We start from the raw sequence: 19,750 nt of genomic DNA on the forward strand, positions 1-19,750 counted from the left end.
AATATAGCCTCTGCCATATTTTATAGGATTTTGACAACAAATGCGTCTATAATCTGACGCATAGTCTTAGAAAATAAGCTGTATAACAGGGAGAAATCTTCATTTTGTGTTAGAAATTCTAGGTGTTTGGTCGACAAAATCCCTGTCTCTGATTGGGTGAAGTGAATTTTTTAAACTGGGGAGAGTCTATATCAGTGTGCAATTGCAATTAGAACTATAAGTCCAAGCTATGCCTGCTTGTCTTGCAATGCGCCATCGCCAGAGGCACGAGTGGGTATGAGGCTTCATTCGACTGGAAGTCATGGATTACCTTAGTCTGTGATTGGCACTTAGTTACAAAGAATGCTCTGACCAGTTGGCTATTGCCTGCAGCCAAGCGAACAAGTCCCGATGGCGGCACTCTTTGGATGTCTGACTAGTGAAGTGACCACTATGCTGGGTAAGCAGTGACAGAAGCAGACATGTCTGTTGCATGGGAAGATTTAATATGATTGGTGTTTGCAGTAGGCGATTATTTCCCCTATAGAATCTCATAGGTTGACTGCTTGGTGACAGTCTCTCCCACCCCTGAATGTTTTTTAGTGCCAGTGAATGGATGTTGAGGGTGGGCATTCAGGTCTCTCCTGACTGTCGCCCGCAAACAACGCTTTGTACCTTCTGGCGGCGCGTCTGTCAGCAGTGAAAGGTGGCATGTTCTTCGCAATTGCGAGTGTGAGATTGGTGGGAATTTTTCACCGCATATGTTCAGTAGAAACGTTGTGGTGGAGGAGAGTGCTTTATAAAATTTGGAGGCATATATTTCTCTAAATGTAATAACTTATGTTCTAAAGGGTGACACACGGGAGGCGGACGGTTTTTAATGAATTAATACTCAGCCAACTTTAAAATTAATGCATGTTTATTTATACAAAATCAAAGCTCATTATTTGCTATTTTAGTTAACAGAGTTATTTGTGAAAAATAATGTTGTCAAGGTGATGTCCATCATTTCGAATGACTCAAGTCTCTTCTCAAAACCCTTCATCATACGGACTAAAATCTCTGCAGGGATGGCAACAATTCCTTGAATGATTGCATTCTTCAACTCGTCCAAATTTCGTAGTTTATGGTTGTAGTTCTTAAGGTACCCCCACAGAAAAAGTCACATACTGACAAGTAGGGAGACCTGGGAGGCCAAGGAACATGGCCAAAACGTGAGATAATCCAGCCAGGAAACATGCGCCTAAGAACTGTTTGAAGTGTTTGCAGTGTGTGATGTTGCCCATCCTGCTGGAACCAAACGCGTTTTAAAGGGATTCGTCGTCTTCTTAGTTCTGGTTTCAAGAATGTTTCAAGCATACGAATGTAACGAACCGAATTAACAGTAACTATGGCTCCATTCTCTTTAAAAAAAAAAAAAATAAGGTCCAATAATGCCAACAGAGCCAAGAGCACACCAGACTGTTACTTTTTCTGAGTGTAGAGGACGCTGGAGCCCAGTAACGTAGTTTTTGCTTATTCACGGTCCCGTTTAAATGAAAATGAGCTTCATCACTCATCAATAAAATTTCATTTTCATTCGATCCCAGAATCACTTGCATTCTGTAAGCGAAGTCTTCTCGTACTGCAAAATCAGTTTCCTTAAGTTGTTGGACAATGAGCATTTTGTAGGGATCGAATTTTAAATTTTTATGCAAAATTCGTCTAACCGATTCACGATTGATTCGTAACTTACTAGCATGACGTCTAGCTGACCGTTCTGGGCTTCTAACTGCTGCTTGCCTTACTCTTTCAACATTTTCTGGTGTCGTTACTCTGCGTCTCGGGCCAGGATGCTTCTTATGCAGTATGTTTCCACCCATCTGAGGTTTGTGTTACGGCTCGAAACAGCTCCATGTCGACCGACATTAATCCGCGCACGAAACAATCTCTGCATAGCAAAAATAGACTCACCACTTTTCACGAAACTTTCATAGACAAACACTCGACGTTGCAAGTCCCACTGCTCCATAGTGACTGAGTAAATGAAATGGCGTCTTGTGTGGATCAGAACTATCCCCACCACTATCACCTCCCACCAACACACCCTCAGTACTATGCAGTTCAAAACTGTCCATCTCCCATGTCTCACCCTGTACAATAACCAAAGAAATAAATATTGAAGAATTAGGACTAACAAAAAGAGCTCATATATTTCCATTCATATTCAAAAAAAGAATAAGAATTACCAACACACTTCACCCACATACAATACAACTAAAGGAATTGAACGATCAATAAGGTATATTTAGAATCCACTAAAGAAACGAGAACTAGAATTAGAAAATTTAAATATACAAGAAAGAAAACTAATATATTTGGAGAATACACAATCTTTAAATGAAGAACACAAGAATATTTTCGAGAAGAAACCAAAAATAAGAGAAACAGAAGAAGAAACAAAAATTATTTTAAATGACAATCAATAGATTTTCCTACATGTTCAGTTAATAAAATATATGCTTTTGTGGTAAGCGATAAAAACAAGTTTACATATGTAGGTGTATTAGGTGAACAATATGCTAAAAAATTTGTTTATACTGTTAAAATTCCCAATAAAGATAAATTTATAGAAATTAAGAAAAATAGACATGTTCTGAAAAAAGAAGGATTTATTTGTATTCCATATAGTAGTCTTCTACAAAAATTAGAAATTTTTTATTATCATAAAGAAGAACAATTTTTGGAAATAAAAATGGATGGCTTTTCTACTTATAATGGAAATTCTTTCCCCAGACTAGCTTTCTTGTAAATACATCCAATTTTCGAAACTGAAGACAGTTTATAAGATAAAGAAAGTGGGTAGAATGTTAGGAAATGTAAAAATAAAAAACTGTAAACGACTAGAAGATCTAGAAGAAGCATTAGAACCAATTATTTCCAACATTACAACAGAAAATTATCATGGGAAATTTAGATATATTTTTAAATTCGATAATATACCAGACTGTTATTGCTCCAATTATTGGATGGAAGCAGAAATCAGAGATAAAAATACAAATTTAAGTTATAATATTAAAAAAATATATAAACATCATCAAACAAGAATAAAGAAAGACTCGTGTTTGTTGTTTAATTTTTATGTACATTTATTTTTATGTATTTCTTTTAATTGTTTCGTATTTTTCTGAAATAATTATATTATTCTCTTTAATAAATTCATGCATTAATGGTGGATATTTGTAACTGAGTCCAAACAAATTTGCTATATATTTACACTTATAATTATCTCCAAAACTATAACAAGGGCGAATTAAATATCCATCATCTGCACAATAAATATGGTAAACATTATATCCTAATTAACTAAATCAGCACAGAAACCATTCTTTATTTGGAGTCTGCTTAGTTATGTAAACAAATACATCTGCTTCCCTAGGTGTAATATGTTTAGGAATAATTAGTTTTTCTATTTATTTTATTTAAAACTATTTATATCTTACTAAAAATTTGTAGTAATAAATGGAAGAAAACAGAAATGCAAAAATTTTAGATCGATTCTACAAGAATAAAATGCATTTCCAAGATACAAGAGAAAAATTAAATAGTTTGCTAGACAAAAAATGGCAAGTAGGATGTTCGGATTTAATTTTACTTGAAAATACAGTTTATAATAAAGAAAAAGATGCATTTGTAGAATTAAAAGGTTTAAATAAATGTAATAAAGATGAAAATATAAAAAAGGTTCTTAGAACAACTAGTAAATGTTACTTGGAAGCAAACGATTTGGATTCAAATGAAGAAAGCGAAACAGATAGCGATAATATTATAAAGAACCATTTCCACGAGAAGAAGCTGTAAAAGATCACAACAGAGGACGAATTTACAGAAGGATTTAATTTTTATTTGTTGTTTTAATTGTTTAATGTCCAAGTGTGTAAAGATTTACAGACTTGGAATTGTATACATAATGATTAAATTTTTAATATCTCGATTTCTGTAATAACATTCCTTACGAAAAAATGTAACATTAATCCAAAGGTTCTCCCACAAAAATTCAACTTTTTTAATGAAAAATAATGGGGTTGATTATTTGCTACACACACAAAAATTCAACACACAGTATAATGACCAGAAAAACCGACGACTAACAAGTAAATCGAAATGAAGATAAATTTTATTCAAATAGACATGAAGTTAATCAATTTAAAAACAGAAGTAATTAATTAACCTCAAAACAAAGATATAATTAACAAATATTTTTCTGTTGAATGATGATCGATTAAATTCGAAATGACAAAAAAACAACCAAGCAAATGTTAAACAAACTATTCATCAACATTTGCATAAATATAATTAACATACATTTTAACATCTAATGTTCGTTTAATGTTTGGTTGGTGGTTTCATTGTCATTTCGAATTACATCGATAATCGTTCAACACAAAAAATGTTTATTATCCAAATATTCTAGTTTTCTGTCTTGTATACTTAAATTGTCTAGTTCTTATTTTTAGTGGATTCTAAATATTCCTTATTAATTGCATCGCTTTCTTTAATTGTATGTGGATCGAGTTCTTTGGTAACATTTATTCTTTTTCTAGATCCCAATCGAATATTATTAGCTGTTTTTGTTAGTCCTAATTCTTTGATATTTATATCTTTAGGTACTGTAGAAAATAAGTTGTTGCATTTAGAGAAATATATGTATCCAGATTTAATAAAGCATGTTTGTTTTACAGCAATTATATTCTCTTTCCCTTTGAAGAGTTCTATGCAGTTAATAGGTAATAAGTTAAAACTATAAGCTGATAAAACAAGTTTAATCAATTTTTCTCCTTCCTCTTTATGTTCTGTTTTTTGTATTCCTGTTACTTTTTTCGTAGTTTTGTTACCTCAATAAACATATTGCAAGTGATTATTGTAAATAGGACAACTATCGTTTTGTAATGAATATGTTAATTATTCCCACTTTTAGATATTGGAACAGAATTGTTATAAATAAGACAACTGTTTTGTACTGAATATGTTAGTTTTTTCCACATTTTAGATATAGGAAAAAAATGAAAAGGAGCTTTTTCGAAATATGTCCTGTTATTTCCTATTAATTCTAAACAATCTGTTAATATATCAAATTCTTGCACTTTTTGGAAATCTGGATTAATAAAATTATAAATTGTTGCTTCTAATCTTCTAATTCTATTTTCTCTAGCTAACGTAGAAGCAAATGTTTCCTTTAATCGTTTTTGATGATAAAAAATCTATAATATGGTTGCCAAGTTGTTTATAAACTCTAGTTTATAAAGTCTAGAATTAGATTTTACCCGTGTTAAGCATTCTGCACTAAGAAAATTATTATTGTTAACTATTACATTACAGTCTTTTTTATACTCTCCTCACATTCTAAAATTAAAATTATTTATTAAATATTTGCACATTTCTTCTCTGTTAAAAATTTCTGCAAAATCTTGAGCTATGGCTAAATTCAATAAATAATAGTGGGCCTTTTTAAGTTCTTGTAATAATTGTGGTGATTCTTTTAATAATGTATCAATCATGGCACCTGCTAATTATATTTTGTAAGGATGAGTGTATTTACTTCTTATTATGTCCATATTTACAATGACAGCTTGTTTCACTCCTTTACATGTTGTTGTATTCGAATGTAAAAGAAGAGGTAACTTATCTTCAACACCATGTTTTGCGGAACAAAATATAGAAAATAATCCTCTCAAGAAACTATTAAATGATCCGCTTATTTGTTTCTTAACTAAAATTTGTTTTTGCCTGTGTCTTTTGTACAGAATATTAAATCTGCAATTTTAACTACCATAATATTATTGCAGAATGGTTCTGTAATTGTTTTAATTTTTCTAATTTTCCTTTCCTTTTGTATAAATAATATCTCCAATACTTGTAACAACAAGATTATTATTATTAAAATTTTCTGTTACTACCAATAATCCAACTTTTTGTTTGTCGGTTTTGTTTTATTTCCAGGATTGTTCTTACAGAATATTTCTTTTTGTTTGTAGTAGACATTTTATTTTCAACTCCCATTTATGGTGGGAAAAATTTCTTACTTTTATGTAAAAGTAGTTAGAATTAGAGATGCAAAATCATTATTAAAAATATGTAAAATTTAATTGTTTTCAAAAAGTGGTTAAAACTGGGTAGTTAAAAGTAAAGTGAAGTGATTATCCATTATCAATGTTGGTGGGTTTTTAAAGATTATAAAGAAATTATGTGTAAAGGAGATTCAACAGAAATTTTTACTAGATCTTCTAGTTTTGGAGGTGCAGTTCTTAAATGGCCTGATTAGAATGATGCTGGAGATGAAATTAAAGATATAATTCTTAAGAAAGGAAAAATTGTAATAGGATCGATGGAAATTCGTGTACCATTTGTTAAATATGAAACAACTTACAACTGAACTACGTTATTACTCAAGAGTTTTTGGTCTGAGCACATTCTTTCACATTGTATATTTGCGCAATCAATGTCCGTTTCAGCAGACACTAAGAATACACTCAGTAATAATGCACTTCGGCAATAATGTGACTGTACAGTGCCTAGCTAAGTGTGTCACTTCTGCACTGTCGAGTATTGTCAGACACCCTCGCCCCCTCAGTATGTAAAAACAGCTTTGTTCAGCGTTCTACCATCAGCAGTTTTAAAATGAACAGGCCTTCTAATTATGCTTTTATTTCAGTAATCCAGAAGATGGAGAGGAAAGGAAAAAAACTGACCTACATAGCATAATGACAGAATGTGTAGGTATCTTCAATGAGAATTTTCAAGCAAATTACTCAGTCAGTGCTAGGCTGTTTGCTCTTAGGGCACACTGTACCTTCAAAATGTACATTCTGAGTAAACCCAACAAATACAGCTCAAATATGCAGTGTCCTGTAGGTTCAAAAAATCAATATGTACTCAATATGCATTTGTACAGTGTAAAAGATACCAACAGTCTTACTTTGGGAGAAGAAGGAAGAAAATATCTAGCACCACTGCAACCAGTTCTCAACTCTAATTGTACATTACGACTCACAGTTGGTACACATCGATGAAACTTGTCAGTCTACATCAGGGTTGTCCAACATACAGCCTGCAGACCACAATGTAATGAATGACCATGAAGAATCCGACCCACCTTAGTCTGACGAAATTTTGAAATTAACCTCCTTTTTCGGTTGCACACAGGTGTAAAGAAACATGCATATGGGATGAGGGGGTGGTCGTATATCTGCTAACCTACTAGCATATCCTCTTCCATACCTGCTACCTGCTAGGCATTTCCCCACCAGTGATTCATGCATGTGCTACATTGTCCACACAGGCAACAGAAGATGCAGCTTCACCCATGTTTGTTCACTTTCTTTGTTTCATTTCAGTCAGTCAGCCAGACTCACTGTGTTGTTGCAGTGCTTGGGCGTTGTGTAATAGATAACTCTAAAGGTCACATATTTCCTATCATTTACATGTGTGGTTAAAGGTATGTAAGTATATAAAATTTGTTTTAATTCAGGAACTGTTTAATTAGTCAACATATTAGATCCAAAAGCGACATGTGCTTGTGTCATAGTGGGAGTGGCTGTATGTGTGGCTACATGTGTATTTGCCTGTAATGGGATTGTACACAAGCTTAATTTCTCTGGCATTGTGTTGCCAGCAATATGGGCATGTGACCAAAACCTGCCCTGAAATATTTCGTGTAGGAAGAATACTCTGAAAGAAACAATATGTCAAAATTTTAACGGTGAGGCACACTGCAAATATTTTTGAAACACCTAATTTGCCAAATTCATAGCTTGCCATGTGGCTGGAAAAAATCTATACACTTACAGTAGCTGTCGCAGACAGCATATATCCAACAGGGGGGCGCATGTCTTTGGTTCAGGGCACATTGGTAAAGAGATAACACAGCACAATCATGTGATTATCATTTTATGTAGGTTGACTCTTTCATAGAAGAGAACAGCAACCTTCCACTTTTTACAGTGTTGTTTATTTACTTAAATAGCGCCGTTCCAAGTTTCGAACCAACAGGTTTATCATGAGATGGCTAGTTCACATTAAAATACATTTTACATTATCTTTCGCCATTTGTTTTCCCAACTGATGATATTTCCTTGGAGTGTTGATGCTGATGAAAAATCTTAATGTGAGATAGCCGTCTGAAGATAAACCTTTAGGTTCGAAACCGGTAACGACGCTATTTAAATAAATAAATAAATAGCAATAAATGAAAAGCACCAGTTTGCTTTTGTTCTACAAAATATTATAGAACAAAAGCAAACTGGTGCTTCTCATTTATTATTATAATGTTGTTCTACGAAGAACCGATGGAAGATTCTGTTAATAAAATAAATAGCATTATAAAAAGTGGCTCTTTGCTGTTATCTTCTATGTAAGGGTCAACCTATATTTTGAACACATCACGGGCTCAGAATGTCAATTTTCAACAATATAGCGATCATGATTTGCAAAGTGAATTTTAGTTCCTGTTGATAGTTTCTCAGACACAATGGTTCATAGTTACTGTTTGCTCAGATTTGCATTTAATATCCGTAATAATTAGCAGTTTCAATTGTGGTATCGCTAATTGTTAATTGAATTAATTTTGTTTTTGATTTCCTCATATATACAATAATTTTATACACTTGAAGATGGGATTTTAAAATCCCAGAATCAGTCATGGTTTGTATAAATAATTAGAACAGCTGAAGCGAATCTCTCCAAATCAATTATCATGCACACGTCCTACGAACCAAATCTTGTTCTTCATATATGCTTGTGAATAGTGTCTGTCTCTAGGTTCCAAATTTTCACAATAATATGGAATACAATTACTGATTTCAACCTTACAAAGCTGAAATATGAAGAATGTGGTACACAATCAAAATCACCTACTTCTCCAGAAGTCCTTCATAAGTGTAATAAACTTAAACATGGTCCATAGTAAGCTATAATGCGATGTTTATTTAATTCTGTGATTGGCTAATTTTGACTAAGCATAAGCATCATTGTCAAACATATTTGTAACATTTGTATCTCATGTCATTTTCAAATCACTATTAACTACAAGTAGAAAGTAGCCACATTCCATCATTTTATGAAAGGATCCACATTACTGTGACACCCTTTAAGATCGACGCCTAGTAGAAATTAGCTAGACACACAATTAAATAAACATTGCATTACAGCCTACTATGGACCATGTTTATGTATATTAAGCATTTAGAGGCTCTAGATCCCCGAAAAATCAAAAAAAATCTACCTACATGAGTGTTATTTATTAGTTAATTTCTTGAACATTCCCTTGAATAGTGTCGACATTTCGTTATAAATTGTGGAAACATTAGCAGGAACAGGAAATAGATCAGTTGATTAGGTGAATTGTGGTTTGAACAATGATTGCAGTGTAAGTTAAAGTTTATAAGAAGAACAGACTACCTGCCAAGCCCAAAGAAAACATGTATAGTAATAGCTTTCAGTGAAAGACAACAGGCTATAAATTTTTAGTTAAAGAGAGGAGGGAGAAAAAGCAGTATACAAAGCCAGTTTCGTTTTGTAAAATCTGACCCGAATTGTAAAAACGGAAAAAAGATTTAAGTGAGGCACAAAATTTGTGCAAAAACAAAACTGTCAAAAGTATTAAAGGAAATTATCCGAAACCTTTAAAATTTCTTTTGAGAATCACTGCATTGTTACTGAGGGAGAGCTAGGAGACTGGGTGCTCTGAATTGGAAGTGAGATGAACGTTACTGACTTACTGGTTAAACAGATTCAGAAATTATGTCGAAATGGAAGTCGTAAAATTACGAATTTTACCTCAAGTAAGCATATGTAAGAAGTGTGAGTAATAGATAATACTATATAGAAAGTCGTAGCTGACGTAAAAACGACGTAAAATATTGTGTATAAGGCCAATCAGTCAGGTTTCGTGCAAGACCTGCACACATACCGTATTCTATCATTTTGAGTAGAAAAAGACAAGAGTTGTTTGTAGTTAATGAATGCTATGACATACACTATGTGGTGAAAAATATTCGGTCACCACCAAGAACATACTTTTTTATTTAAGGTGCATTGTGCTACCACCTACTGCCAGGTGCTAAATATCAGCAACCTCAGTAGTCATTAACATCGCGAGAGAGCTAAATGGGACGCTCCGCGGAACTCATGAACTTCGAACGTGGTCAGGTAATTGTGTGTCACTTGTGTCATACATCTGTACACGAGACTTCCACATTCCCAAAAATCCCTAGGTCCACTGTTTCCGATCAGATAGTGAAATGGAAACGCGAAGATACATATATTGCACAAAAGCGTACAGGCCGACCTCGTCTGTTGACTGACAGAGACCACCGACAGTTGAAGAGGGTCGTAATATATACAGGTAGACATCTATCCAGACTATAAGAATTCCAAACTGCATCAGGATCCACTGCAAGTACTATGGGAGTTAGGCGGGAGGTGAGAAAACTTGGATTTCATGGTCGAGCGGCTGCTCGTAAGACACACATTATGCGGGTAAACGCCAAACCAGGCCTCGCTTGGTGTAAGGAGCGTAAACATTGGGCGATTGAACAGTGGAAAAATTATTGTGTGGAGTGACGAAACATGGTACACAATGTGGTGATGCAATGTCAGGGTGTGGGTATGGCGAATGCCCAGTGAACGACATCTGCCAGCATGTGTAGTGCCAAAAAAAAAAAAATTCGGAAGCGGGGGTGTTATGGTGTGGTCGTGTTTTTCATGGAGAGGGCTCGCACCCCGCGTTGTTTTACATGGCACTATCGCAGCACAGACAGACATGGATTTTTAAGCACCTTCTTGCTTCCCACTGTTGAAGAGAAATTCAGTGATGGCAACTGCATCTTTCAACACGATCAAGCACCTGTTCATAATGCACGGCCAGTGGCGGAGTGGTTACACGGCAATAACATCCCTGTAATGGACTGGCCTGCACAGAGTCCTGACTTGAACCCTGTAGTACACCTTTGGGATGTTTTGGAAAGCTGTCATTGTGCCAGGCCTCACTGACCGACATCGATACCTCTCCTCAGTGCAGCACTCCATGAAGAGTGGGTTGCCATTTCCCAAAAAACCTCCAGCACCTCATTGAACGTAAGCCTGTGAGAATGGAAGCTGTCATCAAGGCCATATTAAATTCCAGCATTACCGATGGAGGGCGCCGCTAAATTGTAAGCCGTTTTCAGCCAGGTGTTCGGATATGTTTGATCACATAATGTATTTGTATCCAACAATATTAGTGATAAGTAATAGTGGATTACTGTTTCCACAGTTTTATGTCTTTATTCAGGAATTGCAGGAGAAATTTTGGAGCAAAAATTTAAGAAAACAACTGTTTTGTTGCAAAAATCTTGTACTTGACGTAGCAAAATCTGGAAAAATGGGGGAGAATAAGTTACAGTTTTACATCTGATACATCTTCTGACCAGTTGCAGAAAGTAATTCATTGCTTTTTTGGACTCTTGGTTGGACATTACAATACCTCTGTCTTTAGCAGGACAATGAAAAGACTGTCAATGTAATTTGGATTCCACCTGGAACAAATTGTGTGATTTAGCCTCTTGATAAAGAAATTCTTCTGCAGTGTAAAGAATTTTTCAGAAAATTGCCAGACAATATAAGTTCTCATAGCTCTTTTTCGTTTAAGGTTCATCACTCGATCGGTATTGTTAAACTTGAGACATTTGCGCCTTGTCAGTTTGCGTCAACACATTTTACGAATTTCATTGAGTATACCTGGTAAGCAGCATAGTGTGCAGATCAATGCCCACGACCATTTCTTACTTGATCCCAGTTTTGTGTAAAGAAAACTGGTAATTACTGTGAAGTGTCTGAATGCATTAATTTTTCTTTTATCATATGTGCCTGGTGTAAGGGAAATGTTTATATTCATCATCCAAGAGACACTTCTCATTTTTGTGAGGACTGCAACAAATGAACAAGAAACTATTTCACTGTTAGTAAAATATAAATATGCGTTATTTTAAAATTATCAACAATTGTTGTAAAATATTTCATTGCTACAAATTGCAGTCCTAATTGATTTGGTCTGCAGTGGAACATCATACATTGCTCTGATTCTCTTTCCTCTACTAGTCACTTGTGTAACAATTATATCTGCAACAGTTTAGATTTCGATATAAGCTGCAAGTTATTCAAACAGTTAATGATTTGCGGCATTTTTTGTGAAGTCTGAGGCTTTAATCTTGCGGATAGGCACTTTGGCTTCGCGCTATGTGCCGCTACATTCTCTAGTCATTGCTGCACCTACTTATTCTCCAATTCGCGCTCTCGGCAGGCAGGGGAGAACAAACCACTCTTCATGCGACAAATGTGACTAACTTAAGAATTATTTTAAATCCTTGCAGTGCACCTTGGGAGCTAAAATTTTGACAGTGCATTTATTTAGATGAATTCTTCCTATGTGAAAAAGTTATACAACCATTCCCTCTTGAGTTGCCCAGATTATGTTTGCAATGTTTCTGGGATTGCTGCAACATACCGAGAAGACGCCTAATATGGCGGTCATGTTGCTAGTGCAATTGCTTGTTCGGTGGACAACTATGGCAACTATTGTTTATTATTCACTGTTTCACATACATTTGTCTCTGTCGCACATGTTTCGCTTGGACTTCCATGATGTGGTGTTGAATGGATTTCGGCAACGTTGCCTGAAAATGAGGCTTTTGTATGAGCTCCAAAGCCTCTGAAATTTATTTTGCACAGTAACCTTGTGAACTGATGTCAAATTATACATCCATCTCTCCCTCTCTGAAATTTGTGGAGATAGGAAAGAAAAATTAAATTTTATTATAATTCAGGTTTTTTAAAGAACGAATTCGCCTCTCAACTACTTATTTACCTATACTTTATTTTATGTTTGAATGGTCAATGACTTATGAGAATATTTATAATTTTGTTCCGGAAGATGTATGCAGTTATGAAGACCAGTGTATTTGTTGGCTGTATTGGCTCTTAATCAGTCAGTGAATCAACATCAGGCAACTACAGGAGTTGGTTGTTCGTAACTATCAGTGCTGTTATCAAGTACCAAGTACTGCTTAGGCAGTGTCAATGATATGATATGAAAAGTGTAATTTATTCATTTTTATTAAAAAATTAATTAATCTGTGAGTATAGAGTATTAAATTAAATGTTTCTTATTTCTATCCATTACTGTATATAAACTGTATATGTGACATATTATTGTATTTAATTATTGTATTGTTACAAATTTATATCATATTAACTTTAATTTGTTTTTTTTATATACATGTGATAAGGTCTGTTTGCAGACACTACTACATAAGATGCTTTTATTCATTTTTTGTACCAACGTGTAACAAATCCTATATCACTATATATTATAAAATAGATGCTCATTAAATAATAATACTAATAATAGTAGTTGTTAATGCAGTCATGTCATCCACGAAAAAATCGTAAGTTGACACAGAATGTCATGCATTCAAAAGGAGTTCGTCTGAAGCATATTTTGTGATTGTCAAAATGTAAACATATTGTATCTCATCTGTTATGAAGGAATATCAGTTTGCATGGAGTACAACATAATACGCCATTATTCTACGAAACATTCTTCCCACTACAATAAACACAGAAAACACATAAGGCCACTGTACCAGTTCATTGGCTGATCAATGACCGATCAGTAGGCCTTGTTAGAAAATATCAAAAGGGGACTCAGAAATTGTAAGAAAACTAAGCTTTAAGATAGCTGAAGCTATTGCCAACAGAATAACACATTTATCTTATGGAGAATCCATCAAAGAATATTCGTAAATATTGGCAGCAGAACTGGTATGATTAGTGAAAAATACAGGCTTGTCACATCAAACCATAGCTTGATGAGTTGATGATATGTCAAAAGATATTGTAATTTCAATCAAAGCACAATTAAAGGAATGTATATTTTACAGGTCAGTGTGTGGTAAGTACCGATGTTTTAGATACAGTCCAGCTGGCAGTCTTTATGAGAGGATGACAGTGAACTATCTTGCAATGGAGATATGACTTGACTTGCGTTTAGTGAAGGGTACAACAGCAGGATGAGACATATGGTACATAATTAAGTAAAAAGTAGTATGGAAAAGGTTGATGTTCAAGGCGAAAATCGCTCTGGCATAGCAACAGTCAGTACACCAGCGATGACATTGAGAACAATGGAATTGTGACTGATTAATAATAACATGACACATATGATTGTAGGACACCACTACATTATTCACCACCAACAGCTGTGTGCCAAAGTTAACACTTTGTAGAAAGTGGTGGAAAAGATAGTATGGATTGTCAGTTTCAAATGCGCAGGACGACTAAATCATAGAGAAAATTTCAGATTTTTCTGTACATGATGATATGAGATACTCTGGCTGAGTTCACTTGGGAGAAATAAAATCCTCTATGACTGGCAAAGGACTAAGTCTCAGTTTTTGGAGAAGGAATATTGGTTGAATGATCTAGCATTTTAGTTGACATAACTAGGTATCTTGCCGACCTAAATTTGAATTTCCAAAGTAAAAGTCAACTACATGTAGAAATATATGGACATACTCAAGCACTTTAAAAAAATGTGATCTCGTTCGAGTAACAGTTAGAAGAAAGACAGCTGGGTCATTGGGAGATCTCGTCTACACGAAATCAGGAGACACTTTATCTCGACAAGTATGTATTTTTGCTGAAATAAGTAAGAACTGAGTTTGAGGAAAGAGTCACAGATTTTTTTTTAAAAAAAACAAGAACCCTGTATGAAAATGGTCCAATACCCTTTTGAGGTTAATATTGAAAACGCTATGTTACATGTACAGATGGAATTGACTGGACTTAAAAGTAATGAAAGCCTACCATAGTTGCCTGCAGAATAGACTGATTGAATTTTACAAAAAGACGTAAAAACATCGAACAGTATCTCAGTCTATGCAAGTTAGCACGTCAGCAGGTATCCCTATTCAGAAAGCCACACAGCTGCGAACAACTCTTATCATGAGTGAAAAATTTAAAATCTAAAATGAGACCTTCGCTAAAGACGGACGTCTGAGAGTTATTTCCAGAATTTCGACATTGAACATATCTCAAAACGCCGAGGAACTGTGCTATTAAACTTATTATTTTGTCCTGTATCAATACATCTCCGGGAAATGCTAGATTCACCTTAGTAACACTTCTCTACGTCGCGATGACGCATACATCCTCAGTTCCTACCGTCGGGGACGTCTGTCGATTTTCATGCTCGTATGACTGTAGACTGTGGTCGTAAGGTAGTAGGGTAGTAGGAGTAATCCATCGAACTACAGACCTATATCATTGACGTCGGTTTGCAGTAGGATTTTGGAGCATATACTGTATTCAAACATCATGAATCACCTCGAAGGGAACGATCTATTGATACGTAATCACCATGGTTTCAGAAAACATAGTTCTTGTGCAATGCAGCTAGCTTTTTATTTGCACGAAGTAATGGCCGCTATCTACAGGGGATCTCAAGTTGATTCCGTATTTCTGGATTTCCGGTAAGCTTTTTGACACCGTTCCTGACAAGCGACTTCTAATCAAGCTGCGGGCCTATGGGGTATCGTCTCAGTTGTGCGACTGGATTCGTGATTTCCTGTCAGGAAGGTCGCAGTTCGTAGTAATAGATGGCAAATCATCGAGTAAAACTGAAGTGATATCAGGTGCTCCCCAGGGAAGCGTCCTGGGACCTCTGCTGTTCCTGATCTATATAAATGACCTGGGTAACAATCTGAGCAGTTCTCTTAGGTTGTTCGCAGATGATGCTGTAATTTACCATCTAGTAAGGTCATCCGAAGACCAGTATCAGTTCCAAAGCGATTTAGAAAATATTGCTGTTTGGTGTGGCAGGTGGCAGTTGACGCTAAATAACGAAAAGTGTGAGGTGATCCACATGAGTTCCAAAAGAAATCCCTTGGAATTCGATTACGCGATAAATAGTACAATTCTCAAGGCTATCAATTCAACTAAGTACCATCATCATCATCATCATCATCATTTAAGACTGATTATGCCTTTCAGCGTTCAGTCTGGAGCATAGCCCCCCTTATACAGTTCCTCCATGATCCCCTATTCAGTGCTAACTTTGGTGCCTCTTCTGATATTAAACCTATTACTTCAAAATCATTCTTAACCGAATCCAGGTACCTTCTCCTCGGTCTGCCCCGACTCCTCCTACCCTCTACTGCTGAATCCATGAGTCTCTTGGGTAACCTTGCTTCTCCCATGCGTGTAACATGACCCCACCATCTAAGCCTGTTCGCCCTGACTGCTACATCTATAGAGTTCATTCCCAGTTTTTCTTTGATTTCTTCATTGTGGACACCCTCCTGCCATTGTTCCCATCTACTAGTACCTGCAATCATCCTAGCTACTTTCATATCCGTAACCTCAGCCTTGTTGATAAGGTAGCCTGAATCCACCCAGCTTTCGCTCCCATACAACAAAGTTGGTCGAAAGATTGAACGGTGCACAGATAACTTAGTCTTGGTACTGACTTCCTTCTTGCAGAAGAGAGTAGATCGTAGCTGAGCGCTCACTGCATTAGCTTTGCTACACCTTGCTTCCAGTTCTTTCACTATGTTGCCATCCTGTGAGAATATGCATCCCAAGTACTTCAAACCGTCCACCTGTTCTAACTTTGTTCCTCCTATTTGGCACCCCATCTGTTTATATTTCTTTCCCACTGACATTACTTTCGTTTTGGAGATGCTAATCTTCATACCATAGTCCTTACATTTCTGATCTAGCTCTGAAATATTACTTTGCAAACTTTCAATCGAATCTGCCATCACAACTAAGTCATCCGCATATGCAAGACTGCTTATTTTGTGTTCACATATCTTAATCTCACCCCGCCAGTCTATTGTTTTCAACATATGATCCATAAATAATATGAACAACAGTGGAGACAGGTTGCAGCCTTGTCTTACCCCTGAAACCACTCTGAACCATGAACTCAGTTTACCGTCAACTCTAACTGCTGCCTGACTATCCATGTAAAGACCTTTAATTGCTTGCAAAAGTTTGCCTCCTATTCCATAATCTTGTAGAACAGACAATAACTTCCTCCTAGAACCCGGTCATATGCCTTTTCTAGATCTATAAAGCATAGATACAATTCCCTGTTCCACTCATAACACTTCTCCATTATTTGCCGTAAGCTAAAGATCTGGTCCTGACAATCTCTAAGAGGCCTAAACCCACACTGATTTTCATCCAATTGGTCCTCATCTAATACTCACACTTTCCTTTCAACAATACCTGAGAAGATTTTACCCACAACGCTGATTAAAGAGATACCTCTGTAGTTGTTACAATCTTTTCTGTTTCCATGTTTAAAGATTGGTGTGATTACTGCTTTTGTCCAGTCTGATGGAACCTGTCCCGACTCCCAGGCCATTTCAATTATCCTGTGTAGCCATTTAAGACCTGACATTCCACTGTATTTGATGAGTTCCGACTTAATTTCATCCACCCCAGCCGCTTTATTGCACTGCAATCTATTGACCATTTTCTCCACTTCCTCAAATGTGATCCTATTTCCATCATCATTCCTATCCCATTCTACCTCGAAATCTGAAACATTACTGATCGCATTTTCACCTACATTGAGCAACTCTTCAAAATATTCCCTCTATTTTTCTGACCTGTCCAAAATGCTTGTCATTTCCTTTTTACCTCCCTTTCGAAGACTGCTAATTACACTCCAGAATGGTTTTCCAGCAGCTTGACCCATAGTCTCCAACCTGTTTCCAAAGTCTTCCCACGATTTCTTCTTGGATGCTGCAATTATCTGTTTGGCTTTGTTTCTTTCTTCAACATAACTTTCTCTGTCTACCTGGGTTCTGGTATGTAGCCATTTTTGATACACCATCTTTTTCCTTTTACAGGCTGCCTTGACTGTATCATTCCACCAAGCTGTTTGCTTCATCCTACTTTTACACACTACTGTTCCAAGACATTCTTTAGTCACTTCTAGTACTGTGTCCCTGTACCTTGTCCATTCATTTTCCAATGACTGTAATTGACTACATTCAACTAACTGGTACCTTTCTGAGATCGCTGTTATGTACTTGTGCCTGATTTCCTTATCCTGAAGTTTCTCCACTCTTATCCTCCTACATATGGACCTGACCTCCTGCACTTTCGGCCTCAAAATCCCAATTTCACTGCAGATTAAATAATGATCAGTGTCATCAAAGAATCCCCTGAATACACGTGTGTCCCTCACAGCCTTCCTGAATTCCTGATCTGTTATTGTATAGTCAATGACAGATCTGGTTCCCCTGCCTTCCCAAGTATACCGGTGAATGTTCTTATGTTTAAAAAAGGAGTTTGTGATTACTAAGCCCATACTGGCACAGAAATCCAAGAGTTGTTTCCCGTTCCTGTTGGCCTCCATATCCTCTCCAAATTTACCCATAACCTTTTCATACCCTTCTGTTCGATTTCCAATCCTGGCGTTAAAATCACCCATGAGCAGAACACTGTCCTTGTCCTTTACTCTAACAACTACATCACAGAGTGCCTCATAAAAACTATCCATCTTATCTTGATCTGTCCCTTCACAATGCGAATATACTGGCACAATCCTAATTTTCTTGCTAGACACTGTCAAATCTATCCACATCAGTCGTTCGTTTACATACCATATTGCAACTACGCTGGGTTCCATTTCTTTCCTGATGTAAAGCCCTACACCCCATTGTGCTATTCCTGCTTTGACTCCTGACAGGTAGACCTTGTATTCTCCCACTTCCTCTTCTTTCTCACCCCTTACCCGAATGTCATTAACAGCTAAAACGTCCAGCCCCATCTTACTTGCAGCCTCTGCCAGCTCTACCTTCTTCCCAGAGTAGCCCCCACTGATATTAATAGCTCCCCATCTCATTACCATTTGTTTGCCAAGTCGTATCTTAGGAGTCCCTGATTTGTCAGTTAGAGGTGGGACTCCGTCACCTCCAAAGGTCCGAGGCATTTTGCTCTGATTGTTGCCAGCATCATATTTAGAGTACCAGAGAAGCAGGTTGCTAGACTTACTTGCCCCGAGTCCCATTGGGTTTTACCCCTAACGGCTGAGGGACTAACCGGTGGATTTGGTAGTCTTTGCCGTATGAGCACAAAGGTGACCACGACTCAGAATATGCCCGAGATGCCCAGCCTTATTCCGAAGTAACCGGTATCCCGACTGTCGAGACCACTTACTTGGCCACTCATACGTTGCCCGTGGTTCATGAACTAGGACATGGCTACAGGAACCCACACCATGAACCACTCAACTAAGTACCTGGGTGTTAAAATCACGAACAACTTCAGTTGGAAAGACCACATAGGTAATATTGTGGGGAAGGCGAACCAAAGGTTGCGTTTCATTGGCAGGACACTTAGAAGATGCAAGAAGTCCACTAAAGAGACAGCTTACACTACACTCGTTCGTCCTCTGTTAGAATATTGCTGCGCGGTGTGGGATCCTTACCAGATGGGATTGACGGAGGACATCTAAAGGGTGCAAAAAAGGGCAGCTCGTTTTGTATTAAGACGTAATAGGGGAGAGAGTGTGACAGATATGATACGCGAGTTGGGGTGGAAGTCATTAAAGCAAAGACGTTTTTCGTCGCGGCGAGATCTATTTACGAAATTTCAGTCACCAACTTTCTCTTCCAAATGCGAAAATATTTTGTTGAGCCCAACCTCCATAGGTAGGAATGATTATCAAAATAAAATA

At 36.5% G+C, this 19,750-nt stretch overlaps 1 protein-coding gene across 1 annotated transcript; it reads right to left on the bottom strand.

Annotated features, from left to right (window-relative positions):
• Nucleotides 1–1,949: 1,949 nt before the first annotated feature.
• On the bottom strand, nucleotides 1,950–19,003 carry LOC126176074 (craniofacial development protein 2-like). Its single transcript, XM_049923209.1, has 2 exons — nucleotides 18,161–19,003; nucleotides 1,950–2,111 (listed from the first exon to the last, which is right to left on the bottom strand). The coding sequence occupies exons 1-2, from the start codon at nucleotides 19,001–19,003 to the stop codon at nucleotides 1,950–1,952; spliced, it is 1,005 nt and encodes a 334-aa protein (XP_049779166.1).
• Nucleotides 19,004–19,750: the final 747 nt, after the last annotated feature.

This window comes from Schistocerca cancellata, chromosome 3 (assembly GCF_023864275.1).
Source record: "Schistocerca cancellata isolate TAMUIC-IGC-003103 chromosome 3, iqSchCanc2.1, whole genome shotgun sequence".
NCBI classification, from domain to species: domain Eukaryota; kingdom Metazoa; phylum Arthropoda; class Insecta; order Orthoptera; family Acrididae; genus Schistocerca; species Schistocerca cancellata.